Here is a 27,046-nt window from a genome sequence, read left to right on the forward strand (position 1 = left end):
ACTTTTTTTATTGGAAATTTTTTTTTTAAATCCTTAACTCCCCAAAAATCACCCCTCTACCACCTCCGCACAGGCATTTCTTTTTGTTACGTTTATAAGCCCCTTTACCATTTCCACTTATAAAAGTCCAGGTAACAATTTGTTTTTTAAGTGTATTTGGTTGGACTATAATATATTATGAAAAAAATAATAATATTAACGATTAACTTACAACTTAACTTTATACTGTAGTATATGCAACAATTTAAAATTTAAAAAAATCAATATTTGTTTACGTAAAACTATCGTGGATTCATATTACTGTAGATGATAGCACTTGCATTTTGTATCTTAAATTCCATTCTGGATAAATGATACTTTATACCTGTTATCCAATAATTTGAATGAATAATTCATTTATTTTAAACAAATAGAAGCTGTAAGATTACAAAGACCAGTTGTTTATTACCACATTCGTATCAAATCATTAGAGTAAAGAGACAAACTATTTTTATTTGCAGCGGCTGAGTTAGGCATCGTTATCCAAGTTTTACGTAAATTATAAATTCACATTTTACTAGTTTCACTATAAAAAAGGAGAAAACTAAAGAACTCTCATATAACACAAAATATAGAGGATTAATAATTCGATCAAAAATCAAAAGTAATTCCCACATGGGTATATACAATTTAAAGCAATCGACACAACCTTTAATTATAAATTACCAAATTTTGAAAAAAAAACTATAAGTATAAAATAAATATGTGATTCATTCTCGAAACCGATAAATATACATAATTCTTAAACGTTCTCAATTTGCTTAACAATATATCTTGTGTAGAAACCTTATTTGTCGTTTGACTCTTTTATTATTAACAAACAGCTGAAAATTAGAACAATTTACTTGAAAGTTTTGTAAATGTTGGATCAGTATGTAGAATTTAAATAACTTTTAATAATTTTGTCCGTCGTGTGTATGTGAGGGCGCACATGTATTTTTTTTATAGCTGCTTGTTAAATCTAAAATACTTTACGCATCAGAACTATGAGATCGGAAATAACTGTTGCATTCTTCGGTCGGACCACACAAATTTAGCGTATATATATATTTTTTAAAGTGCTAGAGGATTCCAAAAGCGGGTGGGTTCTGCATTCATAAATATTGGTTTTTCATGTATGTATCGCCGCTTTGTTTTTATACACAAATTTTTTTTCAAATATTCATACAACTGACTTAATAAAGGAGTTGTACGATCTGGTTGGTTTGTTTATTTTTCTGTTATATACATCAGTTCATGCTTAATGCAATTGAGAGTAACTGTATAATAAGAGGCAACTGAGTAACTGGCAATTGAGAGTAATGCTGCAGTCAATAGTAGTTAGTATAGTGATAGTGAAGTATGGTTGCTCAATACCGGATGATCTGTAATCTGATTCCTGGAAAGAGTCTTGCATTATTTATCGATTCAGCCATCTACCCTACCATCGTAAAATTTCAGTGGGTAACTTTTCAGTATATAAAATGTAAATGTAATTGAAATAACATTAAAAAAATAAAAAAAATACCGCAATTGTAGAAATAAAATATCTTGTTTTAAGTTATTTAAATGAGTATTGCAACAACACAGAACTGAATAATACCTTAAAGCCAATCACGCTTACATCCAGTCAGTCATAGGAATGGTTCGTTTTCATTCCTCTTTCAAACATGACAAGAAAAATATATACTCCATCAATTAATTTATTTGTTTAATTACTAGACCATTTTACTTTATTTATATCATTAAATATTTTTCTAGTTTTACCGTATTCCGTATTTTACCGTTCATGCTAACTAAAACCTTTCGTGCACATTGAGATAATTCTCCAAAAAAAATAACACATTAATTTGTTAATTTACATAAACTGTTCCACCTTTTCTTATAGCTATGACATTTGAAAAGGATCTGAGCAACAGAAGGCCTCAATCAATGTTGCTTTTTCTGAAAGTGGTCGTTAAATAAACTCTATAAATACAATAATTCGTTAAAAAGATCACGTAAGAAACAATATTTCTTTGTATACTATTGGAAAAAAAATTGACTTTTTTAGACTTTATGATTTCGCCACAAAAGCTTGAACCTTGTGCGTGGGAAATGGAAATGGAATATTTGTAGCGTATGAAAAATGACATGCCTGACCGGGATTCGAACTCAGGACCTCCGGATGAAAGGCCGAGACGCTACCACTCCACCACGAAGATCGGTGGAAGTTTTCACTTATATTTTCTTTAGCTCATTTTTTTTTAAAAAGAAAAATGGAATATTTGTAGCGAATGAAAAATGGTTTATATGGAAGTATGAAAAATGAAATGGTACGTATGGAAGTATGTTTGTAGCATATGAAAAATTGTATGTACGGTATGTATGGAAGTTTACACTTATAATAAGGTTTTGTTTGGCGCATTTGTTTGGGGGGGGGGGAAATGGAAATGGAATATTTTAGTGTATGAAAAATGGTGTGCCCGGAATTCGAACCCGGGACCTCTGGATGAAAGGCCGAAACGTTAACACTCCACCACAGAGATCGGCGGAAGTTTTCACTTATAATGAGGTTTTCTTTGGCCCATTTTCACTTGGTCCCATCTACTGCTTGGACTGCTGTTCGGTCTCTGGGATGTAAAGGTAAGTTCATGTTTCATCTACTGTTATAAAATGTCGAAGAAACTAAGCGGAATTACGTTTAAATAAGACTAAGGACCCTTGAGAAATGTTCAATCGAATGCGTTTTTGGTAGACTGTTAACAAACATGACATCGAGCGGGAAAACAAGTTTTGGTTTTCATATCCAAAACATAAGATTAGAAGCTTTTGAAATGTGGTGGTATAGGAGAATGTTAAAAATCAGATGGATGGATAAAGTGACAAATGAAGAGGTATTGCGGCAAATAGATGAAGAAAGAAGCATTTGGAAAAATATAGTAAAAAGAAGAGACAGACTTATAGGCCACATACTAAGGCATCCTGGAATAGTCGCTTTAATATATAGGAAGGACAGGTAGAAGGGAAAAATTGTGTAGGCAGGCCACGTTTGGAATATGTAAAACAAATTGTTAGCGATGTAGGATGTAGAGGGTATACTGAAATGAAACGACTAGCACTAGATAGGGAATCTTGGAGAGCTGCATCAAACCAGTCACATGACTGAAGACAAAAAAAAATCCAAAACATCTTGTAAAATATAATGAAGTCGATCTATCGAGATGTTTGCTATGTCATCAAGCAAGCTCGGGTACCTTCAATCAGGGATTATTTAAAAAAAGCCTTCAGGATTTTTGTGGCGATTTCGTCGTATTTGTTTTTGGAGAGTCAAGCGTAGCGTTTACAATCTTGAATGGATGTATGATCACTTAAATTCTGCAGCTTTTTGTTTTTACCGTCGAAACCTAAGGGGAAGAATCCATTAAAGTAAAATATAATTCTTTTTATACGTTCGTCGTGATAAATCTTATAAAACAAAGTACTTTATAAGAGCTGGAACATCAATTTTATCCGCTTTTCAGAAAATGCCAAACTTGTTTACTTTTCACGATCGCCATAAACAAGCAAATAAACGCAGGCGTCTGAAACTTTCGAATCACCTTAAGGATCATAATTAACGAACATCATTTGGTCATACTTGTTCCATCTCTGTGTCAGATCGAGAAATTTCCGGACGATCCTAGTATGTAAGACGAAATAATTATGTACTGCCTTATTTTTTAACGATTTAACTGAATTAGAAGACGGATTATCTTATTGAAAACTGATTTATTATTCACCAATTGCATTATAAATCAGACATTTTTAACATTTTCTTGATATCAGGATGTAATATAACCCCAGTGGATAAGTTTGCCAGCAGAAAACACGATAAGTAGCTCGTAACCAGCAAGAGAAAACCTATCATGAACTGAACATAAACATTTCAATCCGGTGCTGTGCATCAATTGAGTGACGCGCTCTACCCGATGTTTTCGAATCTCCCTTAAAAACATTTGAACCACCTAAACTCTCAATTCAGTTGTTCAATCACGAGTTGATGCGCCCATCTTATTTCGGTTGGGTAGGTAAAAATTGTTTCAAGAAAGAAAAAGAAAGCACGACACAGAACAATCAAGGAAATATCCTCGCTCATGTACAAAATTTATGGGAGGAAATAATTGCTTATATTTTCACAACTCAAAATTTTCACAAAACAATTTTTAATCCAAACACGCTGTTAGAGATTGGTCCCGCAATGTTGTTCAATGATGAATTTTTGCATCACTTCTAATAAAGTAAGTTATCCAACCATCTAATTCTTATATACTCGTATTAAGTAAATATTTTTTTAACCAGTTCAGTAACAGTGATACGAGAGTTGCTTCGTCCTTGTGTTTCCTCGATGGCTGGTGCAACCTTTCCGTCCACTACCTGCACGACTTTACTATCCCCATCAATCGAATTCTTATTCTTTTGCTCTCAAATTTAGGTATACACCATTCAACGCCCTTTTAATATGATCGAATTATCTTGAGTAAAACTACGCATTTACTTTATTTTTACACGTCATTTTTTTAGGTACTGTTTTTTACTTCCTTGTATGAAGTAAAGGAAGTATTGTGATCGCGAATAATTTCGGTTTTCAGATTTCAACAGAAATATCCTTTTTACCAGCCCTGAATCTATTTTGACTAGTTTCGGCGTGTACGTATATATGTATGTATCTCGCATAACTCAAAAACGATTAGCCGTAGGATGTTGAAATTTTGGATTTAGTACTGTTGTGACTTCAATTTCCGTTTGATTTCAATCGACTGGACTAAAATTATCCAAAAAAGCCCTAAATCAAAAAAAAAACCAAAAATATTTTACTTTTTCTTAACTGCAGTAATAATCTCTTATGGAGAGCTTTTCAACGATATATCATAAGTGGTTATTTTCATTGGTTCCAGAGTTATAGCCAAATAAAATTTTAATTAATGAAATATTTAGATCTTACATAGTGAAGACACATCGGTTCAAATCCGACTTCATCTCCATTTTTTTTTTAACTTTTCTTTTTTTAATTTAAATATATTGATTTATTAATAATTATTAACCTCCGATTGTAAAAACGTTTAAAATAAATAATAAATCAATAATTTATTAATGAAATAAAATTTTATGTACTTTTCATTACAAAAAAAAAAAAAAAGTGTATATATAATTTAATTGGCGTACAAGGAAGTCTGTAAGTGGTTTCTACATCAAATTCTTTTCAAAACGATTTTTTTTATTTTCATTTTTCTATCAATCTACGTTATTCACGTAAATTTAAGAAAATAGGAACAATATATTACATTATTATTACATAAATATTGTAAAAATTATTAAATTTAACCTAAATTGTAAAAATTCCGTCAGTTCGATAAAATCAAAAATGTAAGTAACAGATTTTATTTTACTGCGTTATATCTATATACATATGTACATAGTTATGTATATTACTGCAAAATAGCAACATTATTTTATCAATAAAAATAATTTTTTTTATTTTATTCCCTTTACTATTACTTTCCACTGAAAATTTCAGGGAACTTCTTTTTACCTTCTGTTTTCAAAATAATTGTTTGATCACAAACGGTTTAATAACTGTAATTCTATGATAATACATCCCATAATAAGTGGTTATTCACTTACACTTTTCTTTGGTACTGTAAATAATGATACTAAGGATTATTAACTCCTTTTGTCAAGTGTAGTGTGTAGCTGTTGTAAGGGTGAGTATCCTTCCCATTTTCTTTTCCGAGATTAAAGGAATTTATAAAAAAATTTGTTGATTACATATTTATTAGTACGAAAAAAGAACAAAGTATAGAACTGTATATAGGGAAAAGGAGAACCATTCATATTTTTCAGGACCGTTGCGTCAATGGCCATAGAGAAATAATTATTCTCCTATGCTCGCTGACACAAATGTTGCGGCACAAAAAAAATGGCAGAAATTTTTTTTCTAAACCGATTTATACTAGAAATTATGATTTATTTTTTACACATTAATTTCAAATTCGGCCACACAGGGTAGACATGATAAAATGCTTGTTACTAAATGGCTTTTAAACATCGTTTTTAATAAACTAATTTTGCCAACAGATTCGAAATATTTCCTTTATTGCATTCTCAATATTTCTTTCGTTTCCTCTAAATATTCCAAATTGCAATTATTATCTTTAAAAAATAAATATATTAATTCCCGCTCTTTTTACTGGTTTAATTTTATCTTTAGCGTTTCCAAGGATAGAGGCTAATTACGTAAAAATAACATTAAAACTGTGTTTAAAAAATTTATTACTTTGTTTCTATACTAAGGACAATATGTATTTTGGTATATTACATATAACTTACCGTTTTGGAGCTGTAGCTAGTGAAAGTGTGAAAATGTTACTATTAAGATTATTGACCTGTGAATTGGGCACTTATTCAAAACCGGTCTAGTCGCTGAACAATGCCGATCTTCCCGGCTACAGTAACAATAGGACCGCTGCGTTGCCATTGTAACGCTATAACTCTGGAATTCTAAGTCGTACAAGAAAATTGTTTGAATAAAAGTTGGCTGTTTTTTTTTGATTAACAACTTTTCCAAATGAAATACAGACGAAAAACAATTTTTTCCGGTGAAAAACCGAAAAACACGTTTTTTACAACTTCAGCGCCACCTAGTATTTCAATTTCATATTATAGGGCATAACTTCAAACACATTAATTGTAGAGGAGAATGTTCTCTACATTTTTTGTTTGAAAAACTTTTCTCTAAAATGCATAGATTCAGAGAAGAAAAACGCATTTTAAACTTTTTGTGTTTTTCAAAAATCTGTGGGAGGGGGATGTTACAAATCTGGAGTTAAGCTTCCCTCATCGCCCCTAACGCATGGACAAAAGATCAATCGGTAGGTAAAGATTTTCAAATACAGCCTATTTTGATGACAAATTGCCTGTACTATATTGCCTTCTATTGCTATATTGTCACATTACATATATATATTATCCATAGAATTAACTGATAATGATGTTTAAAAATCGAAATAATTATCTATGTAGGATTAGATTTTAATTAAAATAATTGTAAACGGCTTTTGTGCTAATCTTGTTTTCCAAAATTCTTTTTGTTGCATTTCTTTGTTCTTCTTAGCTACTGATTTATATAACCAATTCTAACGAATTGTTTTCTAACTTAAATCCCTCTCTGAAAAAAAAGTGTGCGTCAAGTTTCCCATCTTGCCTTTTTTATTTTCCTTCTATAATGAATCTAAGAAAAAAAAAACTGGAATAAATGATCACGGTATACAGCATTTATTTTTCTACTGGTAGCTATTAATTTTGGATCCGTATTAAGATTTATCTTTTTTATTTAATTTTAAGAAACAATATTACTTCCCTTTGTAGCTTTAATTTATTTCATTTTCTCTTCTCTATATTCAAGTTCCCTTTAAAATGAAGAATAGAATAAATAAAAGTAAAAAATTTAAAAAAAATTAATATCTTTTATAATTTAAATTTATTACATTGTATCTAAAATATTATAAAGTTTAAGAAAACAATTATTATATTATTAGCAGAAAAAAGTTATATCCTTTAAAAAAAAAATATGACAATGCTTAAGAAAAAAACAGTAAAAAAATTTGTTTGACCCTTTTCAACGAAACTTAAAAAAAAATGAATGAATAAAAAAAAGCAACCAGCGTTCTCTTACATCAGCCACCAGCACATGGACGTCTAAGTTATAACATTAAAGGGTAGAAACTTAGTTCTTAAGTTTAAAGAACCATACCGTGCTGTTAATCCTGTTTTGAACTATTTACAGTTTAAGTTTCACTATATATTTGCTGTGTGTGGGTATATATATATATATATGCGCTCCTAAAGTTTTGTTTATACATAGTAATAGTCTTACAATATGGTGATACTCTAATTTGTACAATACTACATGTATTAAAATCTAGAATCTTATCGGCAAGAAAATAACCTCCTTCCTATTTAAAACTAACTCTTTCCATTGCATCGTCGGTTTAGAGATCATTGCTTCATTTCCTGCTAGGACCCTGTAATTACAAAGCGTTTAACACGGATTATTCTAAATCCTTCACACTTACTTAAGTTTCTAAACTCCATGAAATTCTAAATTACAACATTATTATTCAGAATATCTGCACTTTAAACATACATAGAGTTCCAAACACGGGCGTTCACCGCACATACGAAGATAATTATATACGTAAGGCAAAATTAAGAAATTAAATCAAAATCCTTAATGATTCTCACTAATTCTAAATCCCACTTGTCAATGCAGTATTATATTATTATTAACTTAATTGAATGTAAGTAGAATGCCGTTTAATATTAATTTTAATAACTATTCAGCACAGAATGATAATAACTGAAAGTGATAAGTCATGAATACTTCATACGCCTAGGTATTATTTGTCGAATTAATTAAAACTAGAGCTGAACTCGCTTATATTGTAATAACACTATAGTATAGTAACATATCAAAATGTGATTTTTCATTCTTTTTTCTTGTTTAAATTTTTATTTTTTTATTTTTCTAAAGGACTTAATTTTTTTGTTTTTTAATATTTAAAAATTTGTTTCGTTTAATACTAGTTAAAATCTGCTATATTTTAATATGTTATGTTTTTAATAAACTTTGAAATTCTTATATTTTTATTTAATTTCTGTAGTCTTTGTCATACCATATTATTCAAAATAAAATCCTCCGCAAGTTTTGTTTTTTAAACTTTTATGATTTTATTATTCATTTCACCCTTCGTAAGAAACACTGTCCTCCGTTTCATTTTATTTAGTTGTACCACTCATTTAGTGGCGTTAGTTTATGCTTCAAATTTGACCAATTCCAGTACATGGGATCCCTTATCCAGTTATATAGAGATTATATAGTGAATTTCTTAGATCAAACTTCATAAGGAAACACCAAATTTACCCCTCGATTTATACCCCAAGAATTTTAGTACAGTTTAATTTCACAGAGAGAGAGCAGAAAGTAGAGCTAAATATTTCGCGAGCGAAACTCGCTGACGAACCGTTTTCTCTGACCTATGTTTACGTGAACCTTTTTGTTTATTTTTCGGTTATAGAATCGTGTCCCGAGAGATTTCTCTGCAATATAAAAGCACTCTGTATGTTAATGGAAAGATTAGCTGCTTAAATCAAATAAGTTTTCCTACTCTTCCTTGCCAACCATTTAAACCTGATTCCTACGCGTGTTCTTTATTCTTGTTAGTTATAAATAGTATTACCGGGGCGGTTGACCTGCCGTTCCGGGTGTAAAACCGGTGGGCGGGAAGACCGCCTTAGAGTCTAAAGACACGTCTCTGGGCCGAGTATACTTAATTGGATGTCCGGCCCAGGGATGTAGGGAAAAGAAAAAAGGAAAAAAAGTTATAAATAGTATATTTATTATTAAATTAAATCAAAGGAGTAATATTGTTCAGTATTCTTATAATAATGTACAATTAAAATAAATTATATCCTAATTTTTTTTCTGTCGCAGTGAAAATGTTTTTTTTTTTTTTTTTACTAGGAATGGATTGAAACGATTTATAAGAACGACCAAATATTTTCAACATTTTCGATACTAGAATATTTTCGACTCAATACTACATTTTTACTTTCCCGTAAAGCACTATAGCATAGCTATAGCTTTAGAAGAGAAAGTATTGTAATCGGTTCAGTTTGGCCATATGCGATTTTCACCGGATCTTTACGTTTTGACACCTAAGGAACCCAAAAAACCGCGTGGAAATTTTCAGGATGTTCGTAAATACGCGTGTGTGTTTGGTGTCGTATTCTAAATCACCTTTATCTCCAGAACTACTCAACCGATTTTGACGAAACTTGGTCAGATTACTTCTATATATGGAGCATTGATGCCATTAAATTTTCAGCTTAAAATGTCAAGGGGGTGAGGCTGTAGAGCAAGGTCACTCTGAGTATCTCGATATTTCGCCTAATTAAGGTTTTATTTTTCTTAGGTACATTTGTTAACAGTTAAAAAATAATATTTCCAAAAATAGTTCCAAACTGTTGCGTTAGTATTCCCTCTCACCACAACGAGCACTAATGTAGCATTGACGTACAGCTGTTGTAGTCGGCCGCTATGTTGTGACGTCACAGATGACCAGTAGAATTAAATAGATGAATAATATTTTTTTTATACTCTATTTAATTTTTTTTCATCCTCTGAAGAATTATCTAAACGGTAGTTACCGGAGGCTAAACAGGAAAAAGATGAATAATATTTCAAGTTTAAAAAAATTATTTAAAACGGCCGCTAGTACAGCCACACCCGCACAAATGAAATACAGTATGCGCGCATACAGTATGAAGTAAATACAGTATGAAGTGTACCTTTAAAATTAAATCATGAATCAGTTTTTTGTGTAAGAATTTTAAAGAAGGGAAATTTTTTGACTAATAAAAATAGACCTGATTATTTGAATCACTAATTTAGTTAATTTGAAATTAAAATTTATAATTTCTTTGTGTGTCATCTATAAAAAATAGGGATATGTGTATAAATAACTTAAATTAAAATTCAAAACTTCCTAACCAGCAGGATTCTAAAAGGACTGTTGCCCGAGGTACCGCGCACGATTTTCCTTTATTTATCCTTGAACGTACGATAGAAAATTATTATTGATATTACATTGACAAATACTGATAAATCTATGTTTAACGTCTGTTAGAGATTTGAGTGATGACTAGTGATTTAATTATTAACTTCAACAATAGGTAATTCAGCTTACACCTCCGGCAAAGAGGCAAACGGGTAGTATAGAAGAGGAGAAATAGAGAGGGGTTATGTCAGACGTTGAACAAATAAACTTTGACTGATGATGTCATGCTTAAATTACAGCGTTGTACAATAAACAGATGACCGTGACAAGTCAGCCACATGGAGCCTCACCATGATTACCAAATCGATCCCTTCTGAGAGGCGAACGTGAGGGTTCAAACATAATTTATATGGAAATTTAAGGTGGACAAATTAACCGTCACTGTATATGTTTCTATTTCAAATGACATTCGTGTGTTTAAGCGTACATGTATTTGCGTGTAGGAAGGTAGTTAGTTACGTGTCTTGTATTTTTAATAATTAGCTTTCTAAATAATAAAAATTTACTTTCGACCGACTACAAAAAAAAAATAAAAAAATGGTTTTCAATTTTATATACATTTTTTCTTATGTATAAGTCATTCAACGATCAAACTAATCGATTTTGACAATGTGTTTTCTTACAAAATCTGTTGTTTTTTTTGGCGGCCCTGCTGTAAATATTTTTTTGCACAGCCCAAGTGGAGGTATTTTTAAGTGAAAAATGTTTCGTTATAAGAATTTTTTGACAAATTAGAAATATATTTAGATATATTTTTGATTTGTTTGTCGTAATAACAGAGTACTGAAATGTTTCAGAATAATAATTATTAAAATATAATTTGATATTCAAAGTAGTTTCACGTAAAACATTAAGACAATTAACTGGAAAACTTAAAATTAGAAAGAATATACGATTAATTTTTTTCATTCTAAATGTCTTAATGTTACTCTGGATAATAATTCCCTTCACTATTATAATTCTTTTTTTCTATCTATCTTTGGTCTAAAAAAATTTTTTTTTGTATTTTATACACCATATGTAGAGTCATAAAAAAGTCTACAATTTTCCAAAATTTTCAACCGCGAACTTTAATCACAAAAAAGATCTTTTGATAATTTTTATGTATTTCTTTTAGGTTTTATTGGAGAGGGTGTTAGATTTAAAGAAAACTTTACCTAAGCAAATTCGTTAAGCTTAACGTACGTATGAATAATTTTAGGTAACGTTTTTAAAATTTATTCCCTACCTCTGAAAAATATGATTTGTTTTATCGTCTCTAATTCTTTTAATTTAACTATTAAAAAAAAATAAATACAATTAATTTTTCTTAGTCGCTTTAAGGTCAATTAAAATTAAAGTTTCGGCCCCTTTAATATAATCAAAATTAAAAGCAATTTATTCATTATAAAAGTTGTACTCTATTTTTTTAGTATTTTTAAACAATTCTTTTTTTTCTTTGTTTTTTTTTTTTTCTAAGGACACTTCTTTATAAAAAGAGGTTTTACTTTATCGTCCCCAAAGAATAAGGGAGCCTCAAATCAAAAATCTTTTTATTTGAAATTTTGAAGATTAAATTTTATTTTGGTAATTATTATAATCAATAAAAAAGCCCCATTACTAAAAATTCGGAAAATCTTTTTCTTTGTTACTACATTTAAACTTTTATTATAGAAATAAAAATAAGGCTTTTAATGATTAAATTGCAAATAAGGTATTGTTTGATTTGATCGGCATAGCCGCAAAAATCATGCAATATTTTGCCAGCTTTTTAATAAAAATTATTATTAAACCTTAAAGATTTAACACCCTTTTTTAAATACCCTTCCCATTTATTTATTTTTTCAAAAAACTGAATAAAATCAATCTCCTTAATATAAAATACAAGGTATCATTACATAAAATTTAATTTTAAACTATTTGAGATTTTAAGGAAAAATAGAAACCAAAGTTATACGTATTGATACATACAAACGACTATAATTACAGAATTTTTCATTTTTATAGCTTTACGGAACTTTCAGTACGTTAAGAAGTATAATAAATCGTTGAGAATTTTATTTTATCAATACCAAAGAAAATAGAATAGTTGCATATATATAACTAAAAAAAAAATAATAACTCTGCAACGTAGTTTTAACAATTATTCTTCTAGGATTACTGTATTGTTCTCTAGTCTGTTTATTCTATATGAAACAAAGAAAAGTTTATGGAAACAAAAAAAAAAAAATGAAAAAGCACGTATATTGTATGGATTACAATTTGTTTATTCAGTTATGTTAGCATATGATTCAATCCTTATTATTCTTTCTCTAAGTCTGCTCTTTCTCCAGTCTTTCTCATCCGAAATAATCTCTCTGTTAAAGAAATCTTTTCAGTAATAGAGTTTTGATCCTTCTTACATTTTTTCAAATTTTCATTTGGATTATACTACGTATGTTTCATGGAAATATATATTTTTATAATGGACTGAGCGAGGTCATTATTGGAGCTAAATCTGTAGTGATATAATCATAACCATTAGCCTCATGATTTTTTAACCCCTGTGTTATTAGAGTTTTTACTTTATATTATTGCTAGGGATATGTTTATCTTAGGTTTTCACTTCATCTTTAATGTAAATTTTGCATATAATCTGGGAAAATATGATATATAATTGTAAAATAGTTTGGAGTTCCAAAAAAAAAAAATAATAATTAGTTTTTTTCACGACTGTTCAAAAGAAGTGTAATGTATTTCGAGTGTATGTATGTAGGTGCATTGGCGGTTGAACCGATTTAGTTGTATGATATACAACTAACGATACTATACGTAACGATTCCGTGTTGGAATCGTTACGTTAATAGGAGTGACTTAGGCTATATAAATATGTACGTATAAATCATGTAGAGAAAATTTTTCGGTTAAAACACAAATTTTAATGAATTGAATTAATGAATCTCTATTCTTATTATTAATGAGCCTCTATTACTGTGTGAGCTGGGTTTGAACTAAATGATTCCAATCAATCGATTAAATAATATTGTAAAAATAATAGGATTAAATTTACGTTAAATGAAATAAAAAAAACTTCCTGTTTAATAATAATGGGCTTCCCGTGGGGACTTCGCGTGAGGCTAGAGTAGCGAGGTGATACGACGAGCACCTACTGCGAGGCTAGACCACTTATCATCATCAACTGATAACAAACAGGGTATCCCTCGGGCGCTGTTTTGGGTGGAGCAACGGGGTGCTGATATAATATCTCTGCAAAAAATCGTCCGATTTTCAAAATTCAAACGAGCTACTTGTTAACAGATTGAAGGCTAACGTTTAAATGCATCAGGCACATTCTTGATCTTAACAGATTACGGTTATTCGGAAATAATAATAATTATTTCAGTTTTATTAGAAATGAAATGAAAATTAATTTAGATGAAATTTCTTTATTATCGTTATCAAATTTTAAATATTTGTTGACTATTATTATTAGCATCTATAAATTAAATAACTTTTCAAGTACTTAACGTACGATTTACATTATACATTTATTAAATTGTCACAACTTTTACTTATGAAAAGGTGCCATTAATATCTGTATATTTTTATTTATGGTAATGACATTAATAAAGCCGCATATGTTCTGGAAATATTTTTAACTTAAAAAGGAGTGTGTTGTATTCAGGATACAGTGGGTTGTATTCACCGTAGCAGCTCAAGTAATAAATACAAAATTGTCACTCGCACGTTCTTTAATTATCTTATTTAGTAATTATTCTATACTAAAGAGCAATGTTTTTTTTTAAATTTTTAATATATATTTTAAAAATTGTTTAATATAACGTAATAAACGATTATTTCTCAAAGGTTTTTGATTAACTAAAGTTGATTTAAATGACAGTTACAGCTGTCATTAAATTAGCTGATTTACAGTTAAAGACGAATTGTTACCGTATGAATTTCTTTGTTTTTTGTTTTTTGTCTAACCTCCGGGACCACTGTCAGGTATTGCTTCAGAGGATGAGATGAATGATTTGTAGCGTGTGTGAAAATGCCATGCCTGACAGGGATTCGAACCCGGGACTTCCGGATGAAAGGCCGAGACGCTACCACTTGCGCCACGAAAGACGGAATTATATATTTTTTTAAAATTAAAATTCTATAATTTTTCTAAAAAAAAACTGATAGGAAAACAATGAACAAGAATGAATTAAAACCAGCCAATAAAATTTGGTAAATATCTCATCATTGCATACGTCTGTCTTTCATTAAACATCGGTTTTTGTAATCGGAAGATATGATCTTGAAGAAATAAAAATAAGATAAATATTTAGTAATATAAAAGAAGATAAAGTTAGTTAAAAGGCATAGTACTAAGAAAAAAGTGGAAACCAAAGACGTTTTTTAATATTTGTAAATCAACACAGAAAAAACTTACTGACTATTACCACTGAAAACAAGCTGTTGCTACATTAAATGCAGCAGAAAATATAAGAGAAGTAAAAATAGAGAAACAGAAGGAGAAAAAAACGTCTTTTCCTTTTTTTACTTTCCTGTACGAAGTAAAGGAAGTACTGAGATAGCTTAAATTTCGGTTTTCAGATTTCAATGGAAATATCCATTTTGACCATCCCTGAATCTATTTTGACTAGTTTCGGCGTGATGTCTGTACGTACGTATAGCTTGTCGAAGCCGAATTGGCACAGATCTGATGAACAGCATAGCTATATATCTTGCTGCCTAACGACCACAATACTAATACAATACTATTTTACAATACTATTCGATTAAAGACAGTATGTATACAATACGACTATTGTTTATTCCAAAGGATGAACAAATTCATTGTTTAGAATTTGTTCTTATATTTATTAGTTACTTATTTAATTCTGAGTTTATATATTATTAAATTAATAATTTATTTCTTTATTAGATACTGAAATAGAAATGTTATGCAATATTATACAGACTAATCGGTTGTTATGATTAGTGTTTAGGCCTAAATGTATTTATTTAAAATTGTATAAAATATCTAATCCAATCACGCACAAGATTGATGTCTACTGTTTATATTACGCTCTTTGTCCTTTGTTCTAGGAGTGGCAAACAACAGTATGCTAGCCTCGGCTAGCGTACGTAGGAAAAACGCCTTTATTCAGGTGCTTTTTTTCCTGTTTTAGCCTCGGAATTACCGTTCAAGTATTACTTCAGAAGATGAATGAGGATGATATGTATGAATATAAATGAAGTGCTTGTAAAGTCTCAGTTCGACCATTCCTGAGATGTGTGGTTAATTGAAATCCAACCACCAAAGAACACCGGTATCCACGATCTAGTATCCAAATCCGTATATCCTTTACTATGACTTGAATGCTGGAATTCTCGACTTCCAAATCAGCTGGTTTGGAAAGACGCGTTCACCACTAGACCAACCCGGTAGGTTGCTTTTTTCAGGTTTGGTAAATACGAACGATGTGTCATTCTAATCATTCGAATGAAACATTAAATCTGTATTTATACAAACCGTTCCTGATTTATTCAGAGACTGACTTGTTTTTGTAAATGATTCCATTCCAATTTATACTGCATTTGAAGTTAAAACTTGTCCAGTTCAGTGTGTGTATCCAAAGAGTATAAGGTTACCGTCCGATTATAGCGTTCTTTGAGTTTCAATTCTTGAAAGTAGTTGAAGTCAAAGTAAAATTTTAAAAGTAATTTATTTGCGTTAAATTACTAAATTTTTGTCGGCTCTATTCTTATGGTAGTGAATTGATTTTATTATTTTCTATATTATGTCTAATTTACATGGAATAGGCATTCACCGTCAAGGGAATGAATATATACACAACGATTTCTAATTGCATGACAGAAGCTGTAGTTGAAATGTTTGTTAGTGACTCCAAAAAAGTTGTAGAACATATTGCGTCTGCCACAGGAATCTCAGAAAGAACAGTTTAACGAATTACTGGTGAAATAGCTTCGAAAAAAAATTCATTTCTATTTGCAAAGGAATGGCGTGCTCATGATTGCACCACACTCTTTAGACCATTCATCAAGCATATGAAAAAATTGGCAAAAACATCAAATTTTTAATTTTAAGCTATAACTTTCACTTAATCTTACATACACCATCAAATCTTGTAAAATCATTCTGAGATACCGTTCTAAAATTATTTTTTACCTTTTAGTGCATTTAATTTAAGAGTGGTGTTTTAAACATTTTTTAAGATACTTTTTAGTCTTTAAAAGTTTATAATTACAGCTGCGCTAGCGCACAGGTTTGAGCGTATTTAGCGAAAGATCGGATCGTTACGTTTTAAGGTGGATGAGGGCTAAACGATTTAATTTACGGATAACCAAGAATCGGTCGATCAACTTCTACTTGATGCATTAAAAACTTAGCGCTCGACCTGATGATACATACGCTGTTTGAATCGTGAAAATCGGACGAGCGGTTGCAGAGATATTACGGTGGCACCCAATCGCACCCTCTCACCAATTTTCGAACGGCGCCCCGGGTGGCACTTGAAAATATTGTCATCTGACGGGTACCACTGAGAGTAGATGAGGTATCGTCGAGGCAGGTCGAAAAAATTTTTCAGAGCGTTAGGACTGACCGTTTTCGAGATTTTGCGATTTTCGTCCGAAGAGTCGGATACGGTTAAAAAGTACTAAATTTTCCCAAAACTTCGGTTGCTACTGTATAGAATTTCTAGTAGCAACTGTGTTCTCTAATATATATCGCACTTAAAATTTCTTTCACTAAGAAAATCTACATGTAAACGAGGTTGCATAAGTTCAAGGGACATTTTTTTCACTTAACAAAGGGGGCATCTTAGTGAGTTAAAAGTGCTGCTAAAATGTGTTGTCATCAAGAGAAAACCGTATGCAAAATTTCAGAGCGAATGGATAAGCGGAAGTACTCCAAAATTCGATTGAAAGGTTCCGTATCATAAATTTCATATACGTAGTCCAAGAGCGAGTTAATATTAGAGTGGTCAAAAAAATAAATTAGCTAAATAGTTGTGTATTTTTATTCAGTTACAAATTTGTTTATTTCTTTACATAAATATAAAACTAAAAATAATTAAAAAATTTATGATGTGAATTAGTTTATTGATGGAATAATTATTAGTATAAAAAATACCTAACAAAAAGATTTATACCGTAAATTACTATAAAAAAATTACGTTAAATTAAAAAAGGTGCTATAAAATAAAAAAAAACTATACCGTAAAATTTATTATACCGTATGTATACTGTCTTCCACGGTATCATATTAAAGCCTCGCGCTAGCTAGGCAACCACCTCCTAAATAAGATCTGTGCCAGTTCGGCTTGGACAAGCTATCTGTATGTATCTCGCACAACTCAAAAACGATTAGCCTAGGATGTTGAAATTTTGGATGTAGGACTGTTGTTACATCTAGTTGTGCACCTCCCCTTTTGATTGCAATCGACTGGACCAAAATTTTCCAAATAATCCAAAATTAAAAAAATTTGGATTTTTGATTTTTTCTTAACTGCAGTAATAAGCTCTCGTTGAGAGCTTTTTAACGATATGTCATAAGTGGTACATATTTTCATTAGTTCCAGAGTTATAGCCAAATAAATTTTTATTAATGAAATATTTGGAACTTACAAGGGGAAGGCACATCGGTTCGAATCCAACTTCATTTCCTTTTTTCTTTAATTTTTTTTAAAATTAAATATATTGATTTATAATAATTATTAACGTCTCATTATAAAAAAAAATTACGATGAATAATAATTCAATAACAGAAAAAAAAAATATGAAAAATTACCAGAAGTTTTTAGTGAAATAAAATTTTACGTACTTTTCATTATAAAAAAAATTGTGTAAATAAAATTTAATAGCGTACAAGGAAGTCTGTATTGTTCACATCAGATTTTTTAATATTTTTAAATCAACACAGGAAAGACTTTCTGGCTATTACCACTGAAAACAAGCTGTTGCTTAATTAAATGCAGCAGAAGACATAAGAGAAGATAAAGTAGAGAAACAGAAGGAGAAAAAGCATTTTTCCTTCTTTTTTAAAATTCCAGTTATAGATACCATATCTCTTACAGAACACGTTCTTAATAAAGTGAAAATATTTCATTTCAGGAATAAAAAATGACTGAATCGAGTACAGTACAAAAAAATAAATAAATAAAAAAATAATAATAATTTGAGTTGTTATAATATACTAATGATAAATATATTTTTAAAATCTATTATCTATTCCTAATATATACTTTGCAACTTGTTTAACTTCTAAATATGGCCCAATAAGGTAAGGATGATATGTTATGACATGAATGAGGTTTAGGAATATAGGTTCAAGTTGACCATTTCTGAGATGTGTGGTTAATTGAATCCCAATCACCATCGTACATCGGTATCCACTGTCTAGTGTTCAAATCCTTATAAAAGTAACTTTCGTTTATTTGGATTTAAAATTCAAAACCTTCGAATTCGAAAATCAGTTATTAAACAGCTCATGATGATTTTACCACTAGATCAAATCGGTGTTTCAACTAAAGATATAAATAATGTATTTTTCATAAGGCTTAGAAACAACGTATTTTGTGTTTTGAAAAGGATATGGATTCAAACACTATATTTTGGTTCTGGAGGCTAATTATATTTGCTTCTATTGCAATTTAAAATTAGTGGAGTTTATATAGAACAGAAAAAAACGGATATTGGTAAAAATGAAATTTTACTAAAATATAAAAAAAGATATTGCATCCCAAAAAAACAGTAGTAGCAATCAAAGCGAGGCAATGTTAACTGAACCAGTTTTTTATTAGAATACAATTAACTTAATTTTGACAGGCATCTATTAGAATTTAATTTTTGTTTCAAACTGGTAAATATCTTATATATTAGAAAAGTTGGCCTGAAAACCTATTTCCAGTCCATCCGGGTGTTCTACTGGACGGATCGGAGTGATGTTTTATTCATTCTGAACGGAATGAACTACAGATATATAAAAAAACATCATCGGACCCCAAAATTAAATCTCCTCTAAAATATTTTCAAAAAATTCTCATTTATTTCTTAATTGAGGAACGTTCTGAGTTTATTACTAGCAAGAAAATCACTTTGAAGGTCCATTTGATGCTTGATGACACACCTGCGGATCAATCCAAGTAGAATAAAAAATTCAGCCCATTCCGACCAGTAGAACATCTGGACGGACTGGAAATAGGTTCTGAGCACGCATTTTAAACGTGGTAAGAAAAGAGGTTCTACCGGGCTGTTCTAGTGGTGAACTCATCATCGCAAATCAGCTAATTTCAAAGTCGAGAGTTCTAAAGTACAAATCCTAGTAAAGGCAGTTACTTTTACACGGATTTGAATACTAGATCGTGGATACCGGTGTTCTTTGGTGGTTGGGTTTCAATGAACTAACATCTCAGGAACGGTCAACCTGAGACTGTACAAGACTACACTTCATTTACATTCAAACATATCATCCTCATGTTTCCTCTGAAGTAATACCTTACGATGGTTCCAGAGACTAAACAGAAAAATAAAGTACAGGTAACGAAAGAGAAAAACAAGTGGGTTTGGGGATAGACGAGTTGTAATGAAATAGGTTTTTAGTCAACTTATTTAAATATATAATATAACTTTGTTATAATAATTCTGTGGAGGAGCGAGGGACCCGCTAGTAATAGTTAAAAAAAAAAAATACTAAAGGTTTAGTAACACTAAAAAATAGTTTACTGAAAACTAAATTTTTCTGCGATTTTATTTTATTAGCTTAAATCGAAAGGTTTTGTATTTAAAAGATATTACAAGAAGTCATACGTTTTGTCTGTTATGGACAATACTGTAGTATACTTCAATAGTATACTACAGTATTGTCTCTTAAAAATAATTTTTTTCTGTTAGAAAAGTTTTCAATAGAACATTTTTTTATTAGAAAGGCGTTTCTTTTTAATGTAGTTTACATTAAACCTGTCCGATATTTTTCTTTGTTAGGTTTATACTATAATCTTAAGCCCTCCTAAATTAGCCTTTTTGCTTTAGAATTCCATTTTCAATAAGAATACCTATTTAAGTACCATCGATGAGAGAAAAACTTATTTTATTTTAGTAATGAGTTCTTTGATTCTGATAGGTCCTTCGATTTATGAACTTCGGGATTTTCTATTGGGCTTTGCATATTTTTATTTGTTAAAAAAAAAAGAACTGAATAAAATGTGTAGTAAGAATTCTTTCAATATTTCGAAAAGCAATTCTACAAAACTTTCTGATTAAAACATACATCTTCTTACTTACATTATGAAGAGTATTTTCAGGGTTTACGAAGTTTACTTTGTATTAATCTTTGTAATTCATTCAGAGAATTTTGAAACTCTTAAGCGAAATTGTAAAAAGTTTTTACTTTTCAGAATAACTAAAAAAAAATGTAGATTAACAAACGCTGAAAAAAAAATCTTAAAATTAATTATTATAACACGATTTATTGTATAGTTAAAGAAAACGTTTTATTAGTTAAACAAAAAGATATCCCTTATAGTGCTTAAACTGTATCATCTTGTATAGATAATAAAGTATCTTACCAGTGGATCAAAATGTAAAATAAGACTTTAAAAATTAATGAAATAGAAATGAAGGCGTAACATTTACAGTACTGCTAAACTTTTATTCAGTGATAAAAGAAGTCGTAAACTTTTCTTTAGATTTACAGTCATTGAAAATACACCTATTTTATGAATAAAAATAAAAGTATTTTGTATTTTAATTCGTTACCTTTTCACCGCTGTCTGAAGGAAGATAAAAAGTTAGGACGGTTAAAAATGATATACCCATACATGGTATGATAATGTTAACTGTGTAAAATAACGTCTTTCTTCTCATTGTAATATTAAATGTAATATCCAAATAAGGCTCATCACAGCACGTGTAGAAACGCTCGTTTCTGAAAAAAAAGAAGCAGCCCTATTAATTATTCAGTCCAAAATTAAAAATAAAGTTCTATTAAAAAATACGAAAATTATTCCTTAATTTCTAAGTATTAAGGGTAATAAATATGTAACATCTTTCAGAATAAGTACTTTCAGTTAACAGTTCTGGAGGAAGGAATGAAAAATTATGGAATGAGGATAAATACAGGAAAAACTAAAGCAATGGAAGTAAAAGTAGGAAGATTTAGAAATAAAGAAAAGTGAAAGAATAAAGAATAAAAAATTACGGATATTTGGGTCTATGGTGACTGAGGAAGAGCGTCATGGGAATAAAAGGGAAAGATAATAATGGCAAAGGAAGCCTCTTCAATGGAAGAGGAGGGAATTACTATGTGGTAAAAGTCTGGACATAAAGTTAAAGTAAAAAGGTTAGCCAAATGGTATCAATGTCTTGTTGTAGGGAAGTGACGACGTATGGACGACACAAAAGAGGGGGAGAGATAGGATTGAGGTTTTTGAGACGGGGATATGAAGAAAGAGAGAAAAATAAGATGGAAGGGTAAAGTAAGGAATGAGGAAGTAGCGAAGAACTATTATAGGGGAAAAACACAAAAGAAAAGGAAACCGGCTAAGACATGTGGTTAGAGGGAGTAGAATATTGACAATTGCACTGGAAGGGTCAGTAGAAGGAGAAAGGAAGCGAGGAAAAAGAAGGATGAAGTTAACAAATGAGGATTGGAAACTAAGAAGAGACGAAGGAGAAGGCTTGGGATATAAATGGATGGAGATAGAGGTGGGTGGAGTAATGAATGTACTGCCAGGAAGAACAACGATGTATTTCAGTTTTCAAGGAACAAATGAAGGGATTTTTTATAACAGCCCTTATTATTTTATGTTATTACAAAAAATCTGACAGCACAGTTTTAAGACTTTACCGTCGCGCGAATAAAATCGCGACGGTCGTCACTAACTAAACTAATGTAATTTCACAACTTACAAAGAATAAATTTCGCTTGTATGGTCGGCAGACTAGTATAGCCGCAAGGCTTAACGCACCAAGTACCGAGTCAACCTGGCGATCGAGTTCGAGATCCAGCCAGAGTTTTTACACTTAGAATATTTAATTCTACTTTCTTCAAAATTCTAATTTCTTCTTCAACTTTCTTCTAATTCTTCATGTATTTAATTCTACTCCTCACCTGTGACGTCACAACATATCAGACGACTAAAAAAGAATTTTTGGAACGGAAGTCCGATTTTACAAAAAAATTTTTTTTCAAATATTGTCATTTTTAATTGTTAACAAATGTGCCTAAGAATAATATGATCTTAATTAGGTGAAATCTGGATATACTGAGGGTGACCTTGCTCTAAAGCTTTACACACTTGACCTTTTAAGTTGAAAGTTTAATAGCGTCAATGCCCCATATATAGAACTAATCTGACCAAGTTTGGTCAAAATCGGTCCAATAGTTTCGGAGATATAAGGTGATTTACAGGCCAACACCGAACACGCGCTCACACGAACAATAACATACGGAAAATTTCTATCCGGTTTTAGAGTTCCTTAGGTGTCAAAAAGTCAAGATCCGGTCAAAACCGCATATGCCCAAACTGGACCGATTACAATACTTTCCCTTCTAAGCTATAGCACTATCTAGACGGGAAAGTAAAATTATATAATTTATTTTTATTATTTGTTATATTTATTTATTATAGATTATTCATTATTTTATATAGTACATATTTAAAAATGTTAACAGTCTACCACATGGATCCATCTGAGGTATTTTTTTAAAATTATTTTTTAATTCAGATTATTTGTACAGTTTATAAATTTAATATATTTTATCATTTATAGTGTACGGATAATGTAATAATTACTTTTGTATTAAACGGAATTGAAGCTATATTTCTTGAAAGGTAGACTGATTCATATAAGGGGCTATAATACCATTGGTTGTAATCATTGTACCGAGCCACGCCTACCGTTTTTCCAGTACCAGTATTGGTGATGGTTACATTTTAATAGAAGATTTCTGCATATCAGTAATATCACTAAACTACTCTGTTTTCTGAATCATATACAGTAAATATGAAAAACAATAAATTTTTATAAATGATTTTACTACTACTGTTATACGAGTAGTTACAGAAATTTCAACAAATTCTTTATTAGAAAATATAATTATTACTTCTACGAACTTGTCCAGTATGAAGTTTTTGTTTATTACTTCTCCTTGGGGCCGGACTTGCTTCGAATACGAACACACCCTAAGGAAAAATCATGGGGAGTTCACTCTTTACATCTTCCGTCATCTTTATACGGATGATACTCACAATCATATTCAACACTGCGTTCGGTCTGCAGCGGTCTGGAGTGAAGATGAATTCAATGGCCAGACTAAGCATAATGCCACTGACGATCTGTACCTAGGATCACTTGGATGTAGGATTTCTTTTAAAAGTGTTCGTGAGATTACATTGAAGTGTGTTCAATGGCCAAGCGTGATGACAATGAATATAAAAGTGTAATAGTAATGTCACGGGAACTTAGCCACATGTCTTGATGAATAAATCGTCTAGATGCATAATGAACACAACCTACTTGTATTTGTATGCGTGATATGTTTGTGTATGTACATTTTGGACGTGTAAATATGTATTGTTTGCGTATGTGTCTGTGTGTAGTATGCATGTACCTGTAGTAATAATGTAACCTTGTATAATGTTACTCTGATGGGGAGGGGGGGGGGTAAGCATGCTGAATTCTCTCAGGCATGCTTCCCTTTGTTGTGAGAACCGGACGCACTTGAACGCATTGTTCTGCAGTGTTCTCCCTTCTCCAGTAATCCCACGTAGCTGAGAATTTCAATCCCGCACGCACAGGGTATACTTTAAATTTTTAAAGCAACCCGTAAGGACTAGGGTCAACTCGTTCTCCAATTACTCGTGTTTGCGGTTCAGCTTCTTCTGGAGATTCGAAATCAATTCAATTATAATTACATTGATTTCTAATTCTAACTGCTACGACTATTATAATTCTAATTATAGGTCCACTTCGTCAACTGACCGTATGCTCATTTTTATTACACGACTGCCAAAAAAGGAGTGTAATGTATTTAGAGTATATGTATGTATGTTCCAATGTAGCAGCTCAACGGGTGAACCGATTTAAATCTATGACACCGCGTTGGAATCCTTAGGTTATTGGGAATGTCATAGACTATATAAATAAATACATACATACATGAATGTTTAAATAAATTAAAAAATATATACTGAATAAAACACTGTATAGAAAACTATCCCCCGTAAGCTCTTTAATTATCCTGCACTAGAAATTATCAATTATCCCATATTAAAGAGCAACAAATGTTGCTCTTTAATATGGGATAAAGAGCAACAAATGTTGCTCTTTAATATGGGATAAAGAGCAACAAATGTTGCTCTTTAATATGGAATAATATGCTGACAAATGTCAGCAGTGTTTTTGTTAGGTAGATTTCATAAGAAAGCTACCAATTATAATGGGTACCATAATTAGACTTCCAGAAAATTTCGACATATCTTTGCGTTTCACATCCCCCAGAACACCAAAACCACCGTCAGTTCAAAAGTTATATATACATTCATATCAGTATATATATATATACTGATATATATATATATATATATATATATGTGTGTGTGTGTGTGTGTGTGTGTGTGTGTGTGTGTGTATCTCACTTTCTTGTGGACACGATAACTCCCATAATTTTGCGCCAATCACTTTCAAATTGATACATAAAATATAACGACCCAAAATCTCGGTCGACTTCGCCAATGGGCAAAATTGTACAATGGGCTGAAAATAGGGGGGGGGGGGTGCTTTTCGTAAAAGTAAAATATAGCTATAACTTTCTTATTAAGTAAAATATCGAATTCATTTAAAGTTCCTACTTTCTTCTTCTTTAGCTAAGGGTCTAAAACTTAACTAAGTAAAGTTTTTTTATATTACCAACCTATCTCGAAATATTACCTAAAACCTCTGTCTGAAACAATTTTTTATATGACCAATCTACGGCAAGGGGTGACCAAAATGTTGCTGGAATTATAAGAATATCGGGCTTGTAGTATTCTAATCATGTGGAACTTTTTTTTACATGCAACCATTGTCGTATTGAGTAAATTTGAAGTTTTTCTTAATTTTAAGGTTGAAATCTTTTTTATCCCCTATTTAGCATCGGTGAAATCTACCTGCTCCTTCCGGCGTGTCAAAAGGGATTTTTTTTTGCAGTTCGTGTTATTTTAATTTTTATCTCTTGTATTAACAAACAGTCTTAATATTCTTACAGGTAACGCAAAACGATTTTTATGAATCTCACAGCCCAACACACAATAAATCCTTACTCTCAAATAAACAAAAAGCAGATAAATTTTTTTTTAAGAAAATGATATTTCTTCAGGTCATATAAAAATTAAAATTATATAATCCTCCACAAAAAAAATTTTTAAATTCTACTTAAAGAATATAATTTAAGAACAAAGCGGATTTGTTCGATCTGTATGGACGATACAGCCATTGCTAAAAGTAATCTTACTTTGTTCTAGATGGCGTAAATATTGTTTCCAAGGATATCGGTCGGAATACTTATTCTAACGATTAATTGATTATTATTGAGAAGTTCTCCGTTCGAGCACTAAAATTTGCCACACTGCTCCACGAGGGATAAGATCACGGAGGTGGCACCAGATGTTCAAATATCAAGAACTGTGGCTTGGTAACCAAAACTTTCCTCTCCATCGCTCATCTTTTTCCACCACCTTGAAAAAAAGTTAGTAGCCAAAAGACTGTTCCAGTACAGTTTTTAAGATTATACTTACTCTTTGAAATTCTGTAACAGTTACTTGTTTTTCATAGAAAATCAATAATCGTTAAAAATACATAATTATTATTTAAAAATTTTTGTAGAAAATTAAATTCTTTATAAAATAGCTTATCTTCAAAATTTGATCAGATTACTTTTTAAACTGTGCTTAAAAAATTATAGGAGACTCAAAACATTCACCACCGTTCAGTGAAAGTAATTTGAAACGGAAAATTTTGAGAAAAATCATTACTCATACGTCATTCTGCCTACTAGCAAGAAATATTACAACAAAATATAAAAATAATTGAAAAACTAGTTTGGCTGTAACAATCATAAACGTATAAAAAGAGAAAATGCCAAAGATAAAGTTGAAAACATTACCTTTTTTCTGTCAGTTATATTCTAATAATAATTATTTTCGTAAAAACAAATAATTCTCGATAGCTTACCTTACTGCTGGAACTTCCAGTATATCCCATTCAACGGACATATAAAATTCTGACAGATCAACACCGACCTCAACGACATTTGATCCTTGCTTTTCGTCCATATGTCTGAGATCAACCTAAAGTAAAATAATAAAATAAAACAATAAAATTTAATATTAATTTGAATAATTTAATAAAAAGTAAACAATAAAAATTTAATTAACAGC

The 27,046-nt window shown here is 30.7% G+C and overlaps 1 protein-coding gene across 1 annotated transcript in view; it reads right to left on the bottom strand.

The window, feature by feature from the left end:
* LOC142329803 (acetylcholine receptor subunit alpha-like) overlaps positions 1-26,941 on the bottom strand; it is a 178,605-nt gene extending 151,664 nt beyond the window's left edge. Inside the window, exons 1-2 of the mRNA XM_075374621.1 lie at positions 26,841-26,941; positions 21,384-21,552 (exon numbers count right to left, since the gene is read on the bottom strand). Coding sequence (XP_075230736.1) covers positions 21,384-21,552; positions 26,841-26,941 — 270 coding nt within the window. The remainder of the gene's footprint in view (positions 1-21,383; positions 21,553-26,840) is intronic.
* Positions 26,942-27,046: the final 105 nt, after the last annotated feature.

The sequence above is a fragment of the Lycorma delicatula genome, chromosome 9, assembly GCF_047948215.1.
Source record: "Lycorma delicatula isolate Av1 chromosome 9, ASM4794821v1, whole genome shotgun sequence".
Taxonomy (NCBI): Eukaryota; Metazoa; Arthropoda; class Insecta; order Hemiptera; family Fulgoridae; genus Lycorma; species Lycorma delicatula.